The sequence below is a fragment of the Echinops telfairi genome, unplaced genomic scaffold, assembly GCF_000313985.2.
Source record: "Echinops telfairi isolate 266 unplaced genomic scaffold, ASM31398v2 ScPeMD7_7400;HRSCAF=8409, whole genome shotgun sequence".
Lineage (NCBI taxonomy): Eukaryota > Metazoa > Chordata > Mammalia > Afrosoricida > Tenrecidae > Echinops > Echinops telfairi.
This window is the reverse complement of record NW_022111300.1, coordinates 43103354-43120211: the sequence shown is the minus strand read 5'-3', so window position 1 is coordinate 43120211 and position 16858 is coordinate 43103354. Positions and strand designations below refer to the sequence as shown.

The following is a 16858-nucleotide window of genomic DNA, read 5'->3' as shown; positions in this document are numbered from 1 at the left end:
CATCTAAATTGTAAGACAAGAACTTCACAAAGGAGACTTTAATCCCTCTTTGGTAAGAATAATCAATAGTATTTTTTTAAGTGCTTGGGAACATAAAAATGATAACAAATACATGCTGAGGAATAGTGACTCAGAAAACATTTACAATAATTATATCTCAGCACTACAAGTACATCGGCAGGGAACTGCCAGAAATTCAAGCCAGATTCAAAAGAGGATGTGGAATGTTGATGTCAGATGGATCTTGGCTGAAAGCAGAGATTACCAGAAAGATTGTACCAACGTTTTACCGACTATGCAAAGGCATCTGATGCTGTGAATCATAACAAACTGAGCATAGCAATGCAAAAAAAAATGGAAATTCCATAACATTTCACGATGTTCATGCAGAACCTGAACATATGCCAGTGGTTCGAGGGGACCCTGCTGCTGGGTTGCAGTAAGGAAGCCTGTGTGAGCGTTCTCTCCTTTCCCCAGACTTCTCCAATTCAGGTGCTGGACAAAGAATCTGAGCAACTGGATTATCTAAAGAAGAATGTGCACCAGGATCGGAAAAAGGCTCATTAATAATCTGCAATATGCAGATGATACAACTTTGCTTTGCACGAAGTAAAGCAGATTTGAAGCAGTTCCCGATGAAGATCAAAGGATACAGCCTTCGGTATGAATCATACCTCAACAGAAAAGAAACAAAAATACTGACAATTGGACGGACCCCAGATAAATGGAGACAAAATTGACGTCATCAGCAGTTCTTTGAACTGGGATCCAAACTAGCGCCCGTGGAAGCTTTAGTCAAGAAATCAAATGACAACCTGCATGGGACAAATCTGTGGCTCAACAATTCTCTGAAGTGTTGAAGAGCAAAGGTGCCACGTTGAGGACTAAGGTGCAGGCTTCCCAAGTCAAGGTATTTTCAATTGCCTCCTATGCGTGCAGACCACAGACTACAAGAATGAACAAATGTGTCCTGGAAGAAGTATAATCAGAATGCTCCTTCGAAGCAAGTTTGGGGAGACTTTGCCTCACATGCTTTGGACATGTCCTCAGGAAGAACCAGCCCCCAAGAGAAAGACAACGAGCTTAATAAAGTGAAAAAGAAGAAAGCCCTCCACAAGAAGGAGATGCACAGACCGTGTGTGCAACAAAGGGCTCAGTAGGATGACTGAGCATGGTGCAGGCCAGGCAGTGTTCTGCTGGGTTGAACAAGGGTCTCTATGAGGCAGAATCAACTGAATGGCACCTAACAATGGCATTACAAGAATGTACACAACCAGAGATCCAAAACAAATAATCATATCAATGAAAATGAGGGGGGTCGGAGTGGAGACCCCAAGTCCATCTGTAGACAAATGGACATCCCCTCACAGAAGGGTCACAAGGAGGGGATGAGCCAGGCAGGGTGCAGTATAGCACTGACAAAACACACAACATTCCTCTAGTTCTTTAATGCCACCCCCCACCCACCCCCACACACACACTATCATGACCCCAGTTCTATCTTACAAACCCGGCTAGACTGGAGCATGTACATTGGTACATATAAGAGCTCTCAGCACAAGGAAACCTGGACAGATTAACCCCTCAGGAACAATAATGGGGGGTAGCGATACCAACAGGGTAGGGGGAATGTGGGGGCAGAAGGGGGAGAAAAGGGAGAACCATTGCAATGATTGACGTATAACATCCCCTCCCCATGCGTGTGGGGGGCGGGGGGGAGGTGAACAACAGAAATGTGGGTGAAAGGAGACAGCGGACAGTGCAAGAGATGAAAATAACAAAAATGTATAACCTATCAAGGGTTCATGAGGGTGGCAGGGTGGGGGGAGGGAAAAAAGAGGAGCTGATATCAAGGGCTCAGGTAGAAAAGAAATGCTTTGAAGATGATGATGATGACGATGACAACAATGACATATGCACAAAGGTGATTGATACAAATGAAATTTGGATTGTTCTAATAGCTGTAAGAGCCCCCAATAAAATGAGTTTCAAAAACAGATTGTATGCAACACCTTGTTAATTCAAGGCCAGTTCCCTTCAGAACAGGAATCACAATGCCCAAACAACACATTTCTACCAGAAATTAGGCACCACAACTTTGCTGACTGACTGCATTTAGAAGGGGTGAAACAAGGCTGGCTAATGGATCTAGGACAGAGCTCCACCCACTGAAGCAAGCTTCGGCTATCGCTCAAGGAGGGCTTGGCTGTAATGAAAATGTGTGCACGGCTTGTCAGTGAAAGGTGGCTTTTGGTTCTTGTTCCTCCTAGCCATCTCCCGTCTACTCCCAGAGCCTTGGACAACAGACATTCAAGTGAAGCCTGCGGTGGTGAGGAGATCGAAACCGTAGATGTGAGCACAGGACAGGAAAAGAGTCAGGACCCTCATGCTGAAGGTGGGCTCTGCGCTGTGTGGCATGATGTGCACACGTCCCTCAGGGAATCCTCTCCACAAGCCAGGGACCGAGGCAGGCAATATGGAAGCAGGGGGTAGTGACATCTGGGAAAGTTTGGCCAGCATGGGGGAGAGAAGGAGGGCCCTGTGGTTCTCAGTCCTTCAGCAGGATCATGCAGCACGGCTTCAGGCAAGAAGCTCTGGCAAAGGTGGATCCAGATAAAGGGGAAAGGAAACCGTTCCCGAACTCCTCTTTCCTGGTCATTCCCATTCCCCCCTCCCCCCAACACACTCTTCTCTCTCTCAGAACCCACCCTCTAATTAATCATGATAAATAACCAGCCTGCCCAATTGTGAGTTGGCAACGGGAAGCCAGAGAGAGGATGCACATCAGGAATGAGACTGGGTGAGAGGAGAAGAGTCTGGCCGTGGTTTTTCATGGGGCTGGGAGCGTCTGGTCTCCTCCTCGGGCCCACTGTGCAACGGAAGCCGCAGCCCCAAGGAAAGCACTGGAGTCCCCACCTCAGGCAGAGCTCACACACTCGCTGACCTTGAACCCAGGGACATGCCCTACCTGCTCTAAGCCTCAGACTCCAGAGCTCTAAGGCGAAGGGCTAACATAGACCATCCTCCATTATAACAGTGCTTCAGGTACGTTTGGTATTTTTCTAAATTTCAGACAAAACAGTCTCCTAGCACAAAACTTAGTCCTAGATTAAGAACTGCCCATACGAGTGCTTAGACAAATACTGGGTATTTTTTAATGCCTGGAATGATGAAATTGTGAGAAAATATCTGAGGAGTGCTACAAAACTACCAGGTTGTATTTTGTCTGCTTCAGTGATATAAAAGATTCCTAAACTGCAAGTAGGTTTTAAAATGAAGCTTTAAAAGAAAATTTAAATGACGCTTTGTGCTACAACTAGCTACAATAATCAACTCCTCAAACATGAATGACAATGGCAGAGGCGATTTTACTACAAGCATGTGGATGGCAGGTGTGGATGGTCCACCAGCTGGCTCCATACCCTTTGACCCCTTAGGCCAGCAAATCTGTTCAACAGCCCTGTGTGGTCACTCCTCATTTGTTGTCTGCTTTCTTCTCTTTCACACGCTCAGAAGCCCCGCTCCTTTGGCTTGACATCCTTTTATGAAATTAGAAAGCTCCCACTAAAGCAAACTAAAACTAATTTTACACTCAGTCAGGGTAAGGATTCTGGACTAGATGACTACAATTATATCAGGGTTGTTAGCATGTGGTGGCTTAGTGACACGGAGAGTTCAGGTTTGCTTTTCTATTCTTTTCCAGGAAAATACAATAGGAGGGAGTGACAGGATTAAGAATTTTAATGAACCACTCTTCAGTTAACTTACAAAGCGCGCCATGATACTCTACCTAAATATCAAAGTCTTTAATTACTGAACGGAAAAGTTAAAATCTGACTTAAGAACACAACCTGACTTAAGAGAATTCAAACTATAATGGGACTTTATAAAAGACAAATTTTCTAAGCTGTTTCTCTGTCCCTTTGTTGACGCTACATTTTATGTGGCTGGAAAGGGCACTGTTTGAAAACCGTGCCAATTAAGACAAGAATCTGCTTGTATCCCCACCCCTGCCCTATCCCCATCTGAGGGTCAAGGATGCAAGACAGACTCAATAGTGGTGAAAGCAACAGTGTGACAGTCAGTCACTTAGTAACTGAGGAAGCTTCAGAACGTTTTTCATCTTTCTTGGTCTTGGTTACCGCATCTTCCAAAAAAGGGGAGTGATCATATTGCTGATTTCACAGGGTTGTTGTGATTATATAATGCAAGTCACAGAATCAGTCTAAACTAGGACACAGAGAAAGAGGTCAACAAATGGCATCTCCTACCACTGTCCTACTTATATTGCCTCTTCTCTGGGCCTTTGCTAGACCTCAGTACTTTGAGCAAGTACACGAACATACAGAATTACTTCATTACTTCAGGGGGACATTGGTGGCTATATTATACCTTCACCTGGAATCTTACTCATTCTCTCCTTGATATGACTTATTGTTCTTTGATGCCTGGTACCTGATCCCTTTGACACCTCATGATCACAGAGGCTGGTGTGTTTCTTCCATGTGGGATTTGTTGCTTCTAAGCTAGATGGCTGCTTGTTTACCTTCAAGTCTTTAAGACCCTAGATGCTTTATCTTTTGGTAGCTGGGCACCATCAGCTTTCTTCACCACATTTGCTTATGCACCTGCTTTGTCTTCAACGACCGTGTCGGGAAGGTGCATCATGGAATGCCAGTTTAATAGAACAAAGCATTCTTGCATTGTTGAAGGAGTACTCGAGTGGAGACTCATCTGTTACCTTAATACCAAACCTGTAAATATATGCACATACATCCATTTCCCCGTCATGGTATATAAATATATTTACATATGTACACGTCTTTGTTTAGACCTCTATAAATGCCCTTTGCCTCCTAGAAGAACTCTTTATTGTTGTTGGGCAAACAAAGAATGAATCAAATGAACTAAGGGTGATGTATGCTGTATCTGATAGATAGATAGATAGATAGATAGATAGATAGATAGATAATATAACTTTCTTTCAATGAATATTTGACTTAAAGCGTGATTGCAAAGGATGCCATTTTTGCAAAACAATATTCAAAAACATTAATAATTTTCCCCAAGGTATTTTCCAATCTATTAACATTTATTCTTTTGAAAGGTCTGTTGATCAAAACCCTTGCTAATTTTCCTTTTTTTCAATAGGACACTAATCTGACTCTACCAGATCTTTATTTTTCAAGATTTCAAAATTCACAACTTCCACTGGAAGAGGATTGGTCTTATTGTTCCCCAAAGACTTCTTTGTTCTTTCATTTACCTCACATCAAAACATCAGTCTTGGCATTTGAGAGATTCAAATTGTGTTCCTTTTAAATATTTTCTGAGTTTAGGGCACAGTAAGAAATCTGAAGGGGCCAGATGAGGGCTCCAGGTAGAAGGTGGAAGGTTTCCCAATGAAATTCTTCTGGGACAGCCTTTGCTAGCCTCAAAGAATGGGGAAGATAAGTTGTTGTGGTGGAAAAACAATCCCTTGGTATGGCTTTTTCCTCACCAGTGAGGTTTACAGTTTTCTTAAAGGTTCTTCATAATAAGCCCTCCTGGTCATCCTGCGTCATTCAAGAAAATCTATTAAAACTATCCCTTTAAAATCCCAAAGAAATGGTCATGAAAACCTTTTCCACCTTGAACATGATTGGCCCAAAAAGTCAGAAGCCATTGTTTTGATTGGATCTTTGTTGCAGGCAACCTAACGAGGCTAAGACCAGTGTGTTACTGAGAAAACCTGTCAGCAGCCTTCCCCTGATCACAGGGACATGCTTTGTTTGCAATAAGCCCACGCATGTATACACTGGAGCACCAGTAGCAACTCTTTTGAATGTACTATCGTGTTCACACTGGCGTATCATCAGCTCAGTATTTGACACGTGAACACCATTAGTATACAGTGCAGCGGGCAGAAACAGTAGCTAGTGTTAAAGACGGTAGGGGATATAGGAGTTTGTTTTATAAATCTGTTAATGAATATTATGAAACTAAATGACCTTTGGTTCCTTATCAAACTGTCAGCTGTAGGGATTCAGAAGTGTACAAAAACAATTGGAGGATCTGTTGTTTACACAATAAGGTCAACTACAGCTAGTCCTCAACTTTAGACGTCTTCTAGGCACAACAAACCACACTGTCAACCATCTTTTTTTCAAATGGCTTATCATTAGTCTTATGTACTACCTCCAGTGCTGCAGTATGCAATCTGCTGATGTCATTGTACTCTGAGTTCATATTGCTTTCAATCCCCCAGGAACGTAAAGATCAGATTTATAAAGAAACTGATAATAAGGAAATTCTTAACCACCACCAAAAAAAAAAAAAAAGATGTGTTGGACTTACATCAGAACCAGTTGACAAGAGTCATCAGAATGAAATCCCATCACCGGAGTCTGGGCCTGCCTGACCTCATGCTCGGCCAAGCAGGGCTGCACAGGGAAGCCTGGGAATGCTTACGTGATATGACGTGGTCCATATACTGCGGTAAATAGGGAGCCCAGGCATCGATGGTTTCCTTCCGTCCCACTTGCTCGATTCTTCTCAGTTCTGCTAGAAGCAGGGCCTGTGCAGCTTCCCGGACCTAAGAGAGACACAGCCAGATGTACGCAAAGAGGGCACATGCGTTGTGAGGCATCGGGGCTTTACCAGAAATCTGGAAGCCCCGAAGGAATCAAGCCTAGTACACATAGAAGCACCATTTTATTGTGAACAAGTTCTGTTCCTAAGCCTGTGTTTAAGTTGAAATGTGTACTAAGAAGGAACAGTTAAGCATGGTTCATATTTAATGTTAGTCAAATTTCCATCTTACTATATAGTGCATTTTTTATTCTGTGAACTAAAAACCCAAAAGAAACACTTTGAGATACTTAAATGTCTTTAGCATAATGACACGGTAATAATAAAGGTTTGATGCTCTGTTTCAAAGTAGCACACATTCGTCGTTACAAAGCACCACGAAACCCTGGGATTTTTAACACAGCAGGCTTTATGAGTGTTGTGCACATGTCAGAAGTGTGTAACTCAGGGACTGTGTACTAGACAAGTGGAACAAACTGGATAATAGAAAATCATCAAAAACATTTTAGTTCATGTGCTCAGAAAAATATTTTAACTCCATTGGACAAAACTATTTGAAAAGTCAATCGGATCTCTCCTTAAAAGTTCATTTTCCAAATCTTTTAGGACATTCTTGTACTTTAATAAAGCATTTTTTTTTTCATTTTAAATTTCCACATAAACAGTCTGGTCAAATCATTGTTGGAACTATGCAACTTGCTTTCTCTTTTAGCCATGTCTAGTGAATTTTTTATCTAGTATACATGTTAGCCTTATCTATTGAAACATTAAAATGATATATGCTAAACAGATAGTCCACACTTTATATATGCATACCTAACAGTTGCTTAGATCATTTGTTTTCAACAAATGAACATATTCATATTAAATGAATGGCATAATCTTTTTTACAGAGAGAAAAAAATTATAAATCACATCCACTTTTCTTTCAATTTATATTTTACAGGTTTATCTGACTTTTGTGTGTGTCAGAAGCATGAGATAAAAGAAGCCAGTTTGTAATCGAGTGATTGACTGATCAATTTATTAACTATTTTTCATAGGAAAGATAGTTCAGCAGAAAGCTGAGCACAAGGCTGAGTAAAAAGCTGTTTAATTACAACTGATTTGGGGGGGTTAATAAAATATTATCCAATGCAAAACTACAGAATTTCAGAATGCTTACTTTTACTTGCAACTAAGGTAAAAGAGACTGGGGAAGGTGTCATTACGGACGTTATTTTTCTAATTTACCAGAATAATGAACATTTATGTTTGGTAAATTTAAAGAACTTAAATGGCATAAATGGATACCATTTAGGCCAGGAGCAATACTAAGGAAAACCTCGCTATTGCCACGTCCCTGGGCATTATATTCCCAGCAATATCGAGTACCGCATAAAGAGTTTAACACAAAATAATAGCTACCAGTGACTGAGCTCCTGCCACATGCGAGGCTCCGTCTCACTGTGTTACTTGCATTGTCTTATTTGATTCAGAAAGCAATCCCGTGAGGAATATATGATTATCCCTGCTTTACAAATGAGCCTCAAAGAGGCTAAGTCAATTGTCAAGGCTCACAGAGTTAATCATTCGAGGAACTGATATTTAAACCCAGGTCGCTGCTAAACTCAAAGGCCTCCTCCTCCTACTATAGCACAGTGCTTGCCATATTCACTTAGAATTTGACTGACGTAATTACATCTGCTTGTGTGACAGTGGGGAGGAGATGGGTAGAGGTATGTGTGAATACATGTGGGTGCGAGCATGTGTGCAGTGTGCACAGAAACAAATACTTAAGACCCACCTCCACTGGATCAACGTAAGAAAAATAAAATACAAAAGAAAACCAAAGAACCACTAATCCATATTTTCTACCATGCAGTAAACAGATGCTAGTTTAATTAGGTGAAACTAACCAGGCTTTTCTGAAATTTACATTTCTTCTGAAACTTTAAGAATTTACATTTAATACTTTTATTCTCTGTTGCATCTTGCCATTACCTCTAAGCATCGGTCTTGCCATCTCCGCGCCAGCATCTCTAGAAGTGGAGGCCTGAATCTCTCCAATCCCAGCAGGTCCGGTAGCATGACACAGTGCATAGCAGCCAACTGACTCCATCCTGTTACCAAAAGACAAATAATATGTTTCAAATACTGTAAACATTCTGGCATTCCCTAATTCAAAGGCTGTTTTTATTTTGTTTTGTTTAATGTAGATACCCACAGGGGAGGGGGGAAAGATAGTTCCACTATATTATGTTATATGCAATTTTAATTTATCATTAGGCATTTTGCACAAAGAATTATACTAAAAGTGTTCACCCAAGTCATGCAGCTGATCCCTATAGGAACCCTCAAAGTCTTAAAGCTAACAAAAATCCATTTCTACCTAAATCGATTTCAAAAAATCTATTTCTAAAGATCCCTTCTTAAAAACAACAACAAAAACATAGATCAAGAAAGGGAAAACAGAAATAAGCACATAGTAGGGGTGGCGTGAAAAAGTGCACTTTACACATCAAAGATTGGTTATTTTTTGGTGATAGGAAAACAGGCACCAAATGTGGATGTAGTGAGCACAACCAAAATTACAACGAGCATATGAGCATATATGATTACATGCAAACTGGTATACGGTTGGCATAGATGTGTACAGAAGTGCAGACAGCCATCTATATATAATTTCAAAAAAACCTCACTGTCATCTGACTCATAAGAATGTATAAACACAAACATGCAGGTACAGGCACATCCTCAGACATAACCAAACAACTTCCAAACTCAGTTTTCGGGGTTTTAGAATCTATGGGCATAGTCTCCTGGGACAACTCAGTCAACTGGTGTGACACAGTTCACAACCATCATGCCTGATCTCCCTCCTGGAGAAGAGGGGAGCCCCTGGGGGCTTCTCAAGTCTCGGAGCAGCCATCTCGACACCGCAAGAAGGGAACTGAATTTACGTACGTCTGTGCCATCGGTTCAAACACAACAATCATTCTACGGAGGGTGCTGGCCTGGGCACTGTGGCATCCTGTGGGTGGGGTCGCGATGAGCCAGGATGAACTGAGCGACACCGCCACGAGCCACCAGCTCACCCACCCCGGGACTGCAAGAGCAAATGGTGCCCGCACACACCAGAGACCATTCTGTGTTCACAACTGTTGGTCCCAATAGAGTCAGAGGAAAATATTGAGAACTCAATTTCTTATTTAAAAAAATAAAAGGTCAGATAAACTGCGGACAAAACTGAGGACCACTCCCTGAGATTATTGCCCCAAAATGTGCATTAAACTTAGAACCAAGAGATAACCTTTAAGAAAATAGCACAGTGGCACGCAAAATTAAGGATAAAAAGCAACAGAATAGAATCAAACTGCTGGCCTTGTAGTTAGCAGCCAAATGTGAGACCTGGTAGGCAAGCAGGGCTTCTTAACCCCTGCAATAATTACCAAAAAATCCTGGGGATAGCATTTAAAGGGCAGTAATCAAGAGTGAACACAAACATTTCTACTACCACCGCTGGGTGATTTATCTGTGATTTCACAATTTTAAAAAGTCAATGTTTGGAAATAATCTAAACCACAATCTTCTAAAACATCATAAAAAACCCTATATCCCACCCTCCAAAAAGTGACCTCAAAATGAGCCTTGGGATTTTTAAAAAGAAAAGGAGGAGGCAGACAGGTAGACAGACAGATGGACAAATTACCTGTCAAGAAATGTATCCTTTCAGTGCACATATTTTAAATTTATAATTTGTCTTCAACAGAGGCCTTCAACACATAAATTAAATAATTTTTCTTAATTTAATAATTTTAGAAAGTATCTTAATATATCGTAAGATTACGAAAAATATTTATGAGATTTTTAGAAATTCTTCTTATTATGAAGCAGGGGAGGGGGGTTACATTTCAGATAATTTTGTATTTAAGCTACTTATCAAGCTCCCCAGGAGCTTGCCCTACCTTACCCACCCCCCTCTTTTTCTTCTCCCTCTTGTAGAATACAATCTTTCCCTTCATGAGCTGAATTTCACACAATAATGATGCTCCTTAAGGCCCCGAGTCTAATAACTTATTTTGAAATTAACAAGCGACTGTCTTTTTCATATTAGCTTCACAAATACACTCTTATGTATTTTCAGAGGTTCAGTCTCACCGTACAAACCTTAGTTCAGGCCTATGTGGGGAAACAGACAATGAAGGTGCATCTTACAGCTCCCTGGCGTTCTTTCCAAAGGAGCAGAACCTGCCGGTCTGTCCTTCACAGACAGGGCCGCCCTTCCCATTCCAATGGACTGTTGACCGGACGTTCCAGGGAGGAGTCAGTCAGGCTGGATTACTTGAGATTTTGGAAATGCCTTCCCTTTCACATGAAACAAACGTGTGGTGACTGAGAAGGCAATGAAGACGGAGACTGGATATAGTTCGAACCCCACTGGGTCCACGAAGCTTTCCAGCTATATAACTAATCTGGGATGCCTCTTGGGGAATAGGTTTTAGATCCCGTATTCTTGGACATGCACAAACATTCTCGTATGCCATTCTCGTAATTCCACAGGGGTGGTAAGGCAGCTTCAGTATATTTTACAAATGGAAATGCCTCAGCCAGGAGGATAAATATGTGAATTCCCAGTGGTATAGGATCACTGGTGCCAGCCATCAATCTGAGGGTCTTTAAGGTGTGCATCGAAGAGGCTTCTCAATGTCCCCTGTTCAGTGAGACACAGAGGTGCATAAAGAGAGGAGGGTGTGTGTGTCTCAAGCGACACACGTAAATTAAACTTCACGGTTCTAACACCTGAGATGCCGTGGTGAGCATCATCCTGCAAACCCACCCACCTGGTGGGAACCGCATCACACCACGAAGGAGCATCTCAGCACTTTTCAACCACTGCTCTGGACGACAGGAAGCACAGTTTCTAACATTACATTGTCTAACCAACTGCCCCTTCTCATCAACATGAGCAAAAAATGTTATAAAACGGGGCCCTTTAGGATCTTAAATAGAACCAAGCAGATGAATGTACAAGTCAGGTAAAAAGATCCTGTCACATTAGAATCAAGCACCGATCGAAAGAAAGTTGTTAGAAAGTGGAGAGAGAATACCTTCATTTACTAAGAAACAGGTATGGAAAGCAGGAGTAGAGGCAGGGGCAGAGCCAGAGTGGTCGGCATCAGACCGAGCAGAAACGACAGGTGCCGCGACTTGCAGAGGGAAAATAGGAGAAATAAAGAGGAGAGAATTGAGGCACAGCAGTTTCTGAAAAACAGTTCAGTATTAGTGAGGAATGAAAACCAAAACCGGCAAAGTATGGGGAATGCAGAACTGAAAGGGGTGTTTCTCATTGGAGGGGTGTGGCTATGGCCAGGAAATGATAGACATTAGTGAACAGCAATTAAAACAGAGTTTCAAATTTCCTTTGAAGCAAATCTATTTAACACGATCGCTGAATGACATGAGACTGATGCAGAACATAACTTAAACAAAATCAAGTGGCAAGAAAAATACAACAATGCACATTATTTAGAATTAGCAAAATGTAACTTGAATTTTTAAAAAATGCATCCTCTAATTAAAAGGTAGGCTTTCACCTGGTCAGTTGTGTTTCTAAAGTTTTTCTTTTTAAAAAAAAATTATTTTCTAAAATTCTGTGCAAATAAACTTGAGTTATTTGCAGAAAGGATTTCGAGTTCCCCCGTTCATTTTATAAAAAGTACATTTAAAATATACCAGCTTATCGAGAATATGGAAATATACCCATTTGTCAAGAACAGACATTATTTGCTCAGTTCTCATTAGAATTGTTACCATTGATAGCATCATTCTTTGGAATTCACAAATGTATACATTTCTGCTGCAAATACTTCCTATTCTAAACATCATCTACTTCTTATCAAACAACCCCACCCCACCCCTAAATAAAAAAACAAGTTATGCTGCTAAGAAAATGTTTCAGCTTGAATTATCATATGAAAAGGCCAAAGGACCTTATGGCACACACATTCTGCAACTAGAGGTCAATGCGAAGATTTAGAGGTCACCATTTGACACTTCCTTCCTATGGAGAAATTACCATATGTCATGCACAAGCATCTTCAAATTAATCCCCCTCCTTTCTTCTGTCATTGAGCAGCAATAGGTTTGGACTCCTGAACAGATTAAGCTTTGTCTCCTGAATGATGTTTGGCTTTCATGCAGGGAAGTCCTTTTGTCGCCATAGACCAGCTGCACGAGGACAACTTTTTCATCATTTCCACACGAGTGCGTCATAACGTCAATCCGGCACGTGGGAGGCAAACAGAAGGATTCAAAGACGTCCACCGAAAGTAAACAGAGGGAAAAATCCAGTGCCGCCGACGGGAAGAAAGCACATCTTGTAAACCCGACACTTGAATCTGTGGACATTTCCTTCGCTTCCCTGTGTCTGGTTCCTGGGAAAACCACACGCATTTCCTAATGTTACACCAGAAACAGAGCTGCTCCCTAGAATCTATCACAGGATCTAACACCTCCATAGTCAAGTCAGCTTGCAAGAAACACCACATGTTCCTACATTCCATCCAGTAATTTAATTTTCACTTTCTATCTCACATCATATGCACCATGAATTACAAATCTAGTCATTGCAGGCCTATAATACGCACATACTCCCCGACCCATGGACAAAGCTGGTAGGCATTGGTGATGAGGAATACATTTCCATGCCACCAAAAATATTGAGCAAGTGGCTCCCCAGGACAATGTAGTCCGGTAGCACCAATGCACTGATCCCGGATAAAGACAAAACTGCCTTCATGCCGGGTCCTATGTGTATTTGAGAAACGAAACCCTTACATCCATCTACAAGATAGGCCTGACAGACTGTGTGTGCTCCTATGCAAGACAGCTTTCTACTTTAATTCAGAATACTTTATTATGGCCAATAGAAGCACAGGTCATCCACCACAAGTTGGGCCCACATTCAACAGGGCAATGGTGCATGCACACAGACTTATAAGTCCAACAGTACAGAATCTGGTTCCTGAGGGGCAACCGTTTTCAAAATAAAACAAATTTTAGTTCTTTCTTCTAGCATTTACTACCACATTATTAATAAGCTATTAATAATATCCTAACATGACTTAGCACATTTAGAGATGAGCTACTGGTCTCTACCAGTATTGTGGAAGATAATAGTGTAGCTTCCAGCAGCCACCATCTCCTCACCATCAAGCTTTCCCTTACCACCAACTTTTCAAAAGTTTTATCATACCTTTTATATCAACATAACATGTTGATCTTTCCTCCATACAAATTCTGTTCAGTGTTGACCCAAGTGGCTTACTAAAATCACTTAGACAACTTGTGGGGTTCTTTTCTGAATTTAAAAACGATCTTTTTAAAAACCTGCAGTTCCCCTGTACATTCTTCTTCTTCCTCAGTCTTTCCACAGCCTCTGAATGATTTCCACAAGGCAGCTTCCTGTTTCCTCGAAGCATCACCCCCTGCCCCGATGCGCACGGCTGCCACCCAGGAACTTTCCCCCACCACTGCCTGCAAACCCCGCCCAGTGTGCTGTGCAGGGGCTGAGCTGCGCAGTATCCTGTCTTTTTTTTCCCTGGGTTTGCTCCTCGCTTTGATGAAGGGTATCTTTCAGTGTCTTCATGAAAAAAATTACACAATATAGTAAGTTTTCAAAATAGTAGTTTTTCAACATCTTACAAGCTTGAGAATATCAGTATTCTGCCTTTTAATAACTATGGTAAGATGTATATAAGATATGTGTATACACACACGGTAAACATTTGTCGTGTCAACCATTTTTTCTGTGTACAGAGCAAGGATAATATGTTCACCGAGGAATACAACCACTATCACTTTCTGTTTCCAGGGGTCTTCGTTCCTTGTCTCTTTACTGCACCTTTCTACCTCATGGCCAGCTTGTCTCAAGAACCCTACAATGGGAAAGCCCACCTCCCCTCGGCGGGTTTCCGGGGCCACTCCAGGGTCCTCTGGCTCAGGGCGGCTGTTAAGATATTTTTATTCCTGAACTGCAACTATAACGACGGTAAAGATAACAAATAAAATTGTTAAAGTTGGAAGTAATGTTGCAAGAAACAACACAGAAAACACTAACCAGATGCCCTATCAATAAATGTTCATGTATTTTGACTTGGAAACTGAGCGACCAAAAGGACAACAACAAAGATTATTGTGTCAATTTCAAATAAACTACTCACACAAATGTGGAGTTTTTGTAGAACTTCATATTATATATTTGCTAACACAATGCATGTCATTAACAAATTCCTGCAAAGGTCACTTCCACGGTTCTGGTGATTTAGTTAAACTTGTTAAGATGAGTTGTTGTGGGGAATAAGAGGAAAATAGAAATGTGAATGGTATGTGCTACGTAAATCCTTGATTCATGAGATACAAAATATAAAAAAATCATATTACGTGAAAGGTTCATTAATAACCTAGGCCCTTTCGTTTACATATGGAACAATATCTAACATTCAGGAATGTGCGGCAAACATGATTGGAGATAAAAGATATTCCTAAAACACGAGAAAAGAGTGCTAATGACAACAGGGCAGCACAAAGTTCTAGACAACTGAAGGCAGGCTGGTTCAAACCATGCAGGACGGCATTCTGATAAACAGACAAACATGCCTTGTGGCAGCATTGCTAATGTAAACTGCAGATGATGTTGGAAACATAGGGAAACACTGGATTATATCAGGATTGGAATAAGTACAAATGTGATCACAGTTTTTATCCTTTCTCCAGCCACAGAGTGGGGGGTAAAAAACCCAAATAAACTTCCGTAAAAGGTTCCCTCATTACTATTGTTGTTGTGAGTTGCTGTTGCACTGATGTGGCCTCCTGGAGTGCAGAAGAGAGGGCTCCACAGGGCTTCCAAGGCTGGGACCTTTCAGCAGCCCTTGTGAGGCCCGTCTTCCCAGGTGCTGCTTGGTGTATCTGAACCAACAACCTTCCAGCGAGTAGTGGAGGCCTTAACTATGTGCACCACCCAGGGATCTTCTCTCCTAACATCTAAAATAAGTGAATTAGCTTCCCTATGCCAAGGAATCATGTGGATAGAAGTTGTTATAATAACAGACAACACATGTACTACATACACAAACTTGAATTGGGCATAAATCAGAACACCAAACTTGTTGCCATCGAGTCGATTCTGAATCATAGTGACAGGGGAGAACTGCCCGTCAGTTTCCAAGACTGTAACCCAGAAGTAGAAACTCTCATCTTTCTCCAAGGAAGAGCTGGTGTTTCGAATTCTTAACCTCCGAGTCAGTAGCTCAACTCACGGGCCACTATGCCCCCAGGACGCCTTGATTTAGGTGCATGGAGGCTACTCAAAAAACACACAAAGGCACAGACCCTGCTTTGAACGTGTTGAGTGTTAAATTGCCCTCTTCAGGTCTCCTCCACTAGACATAAATTGTGAGAGCAGGGATCTGTTTTGTCAGCCGGTATAGTCTCAGTGATAGCATCAAGAGAGGCTATCTATAGGCCCATCCATCCAGCTAGTATTTACAGAGCTCCGTCTACTTCTGGGCCACTGCGGTGAGTACCTGTGATAAATCAGTCAACCAAACAGAAAACTGTCCCCACTTTCTGAGCTCCCAAACAGATGAGTTACAAAGCCAAAGTCAATGCCTTCGAGTCGATTCTGACTCACAGCCACGTTGCAGGACAAAGCAGAACTACCCCTGGGGCTCGCCGAGATGACATCCTGCAGGGGGTAAAGAATTCCTTCTCTTGTAGGCAGCTGACAGCTTCAAACTACAGATCCTGCACGTAACCCACTTTACTGCCAGGGCTCAGGTGATGGGTTGTAGGCAAACTTAAAAAGAAAAAAAGCCCATAAATTCAAACAAATTCAAACAAAGAAGAGTGTAAAGGGTCCTCAGATTTAAACATGAAGCTGACATGTAGATTCCAGGTTAAGACATGTTTGTTGTTATAGATCCTAAAAAAGACTAGTGAGAAACTATTAGTCTATTTACATAAATGATTCCTGAGATAAAATAATATAAATGATTCCTGGGATAAGCTGATGATGATTACCTCAGACTAGTTTAAATAACTAGGTTGAAACTATTCTAGAATCTAACACTAGGTAAAGGTACAGCCAAAGAGACATTTAAAACATGGTTCCACTGGAAATACAGTGAACCCAGGACAGATGAACCCCCCAAGACCAGTGGAGAGAGTGGTGATGGCAGGAGGGTGGAGGGAAGGAGAGGGAAAAAGGGGGAACAGAGGACAAGGTCTACATGTGGCCTTCCCCCTG

General features: G+C 41.7%; 1 protein-coding gene across 2 annotated transcripts in view; it reads right to left on the bottom strand.

Annotated features, from left to right (window-relative positions):
* Positions 1-16858, bottom strand: part of WDR7 (WD repeat domain 7) — a 349883-nt gene that overhangs the window by 229004 nt on the left and 104021 nt on the right. Inside the window, exons 17-19 of one of the 2 annotated variants that reach the window (XM_004703006.2) lie at positions 11661-11759; positions 8554-8672; positions 6451-6574 (exon numbers count right to left, since the gene is read on the bottom strand). In XM_004703006.2, the coding sequence (XP_004703063.1) occupies positions 6451-6574; positions 8554-8672; positions 11661-11759 (342 nt within the window). The remainder of the gene's footprint in view (positions 1-6450; positions 6575-8553; positions 8673-11660; positions 11760-16858) is intronic. The other variant, XM_004703007.2, reaches the window with a different exon arrangement.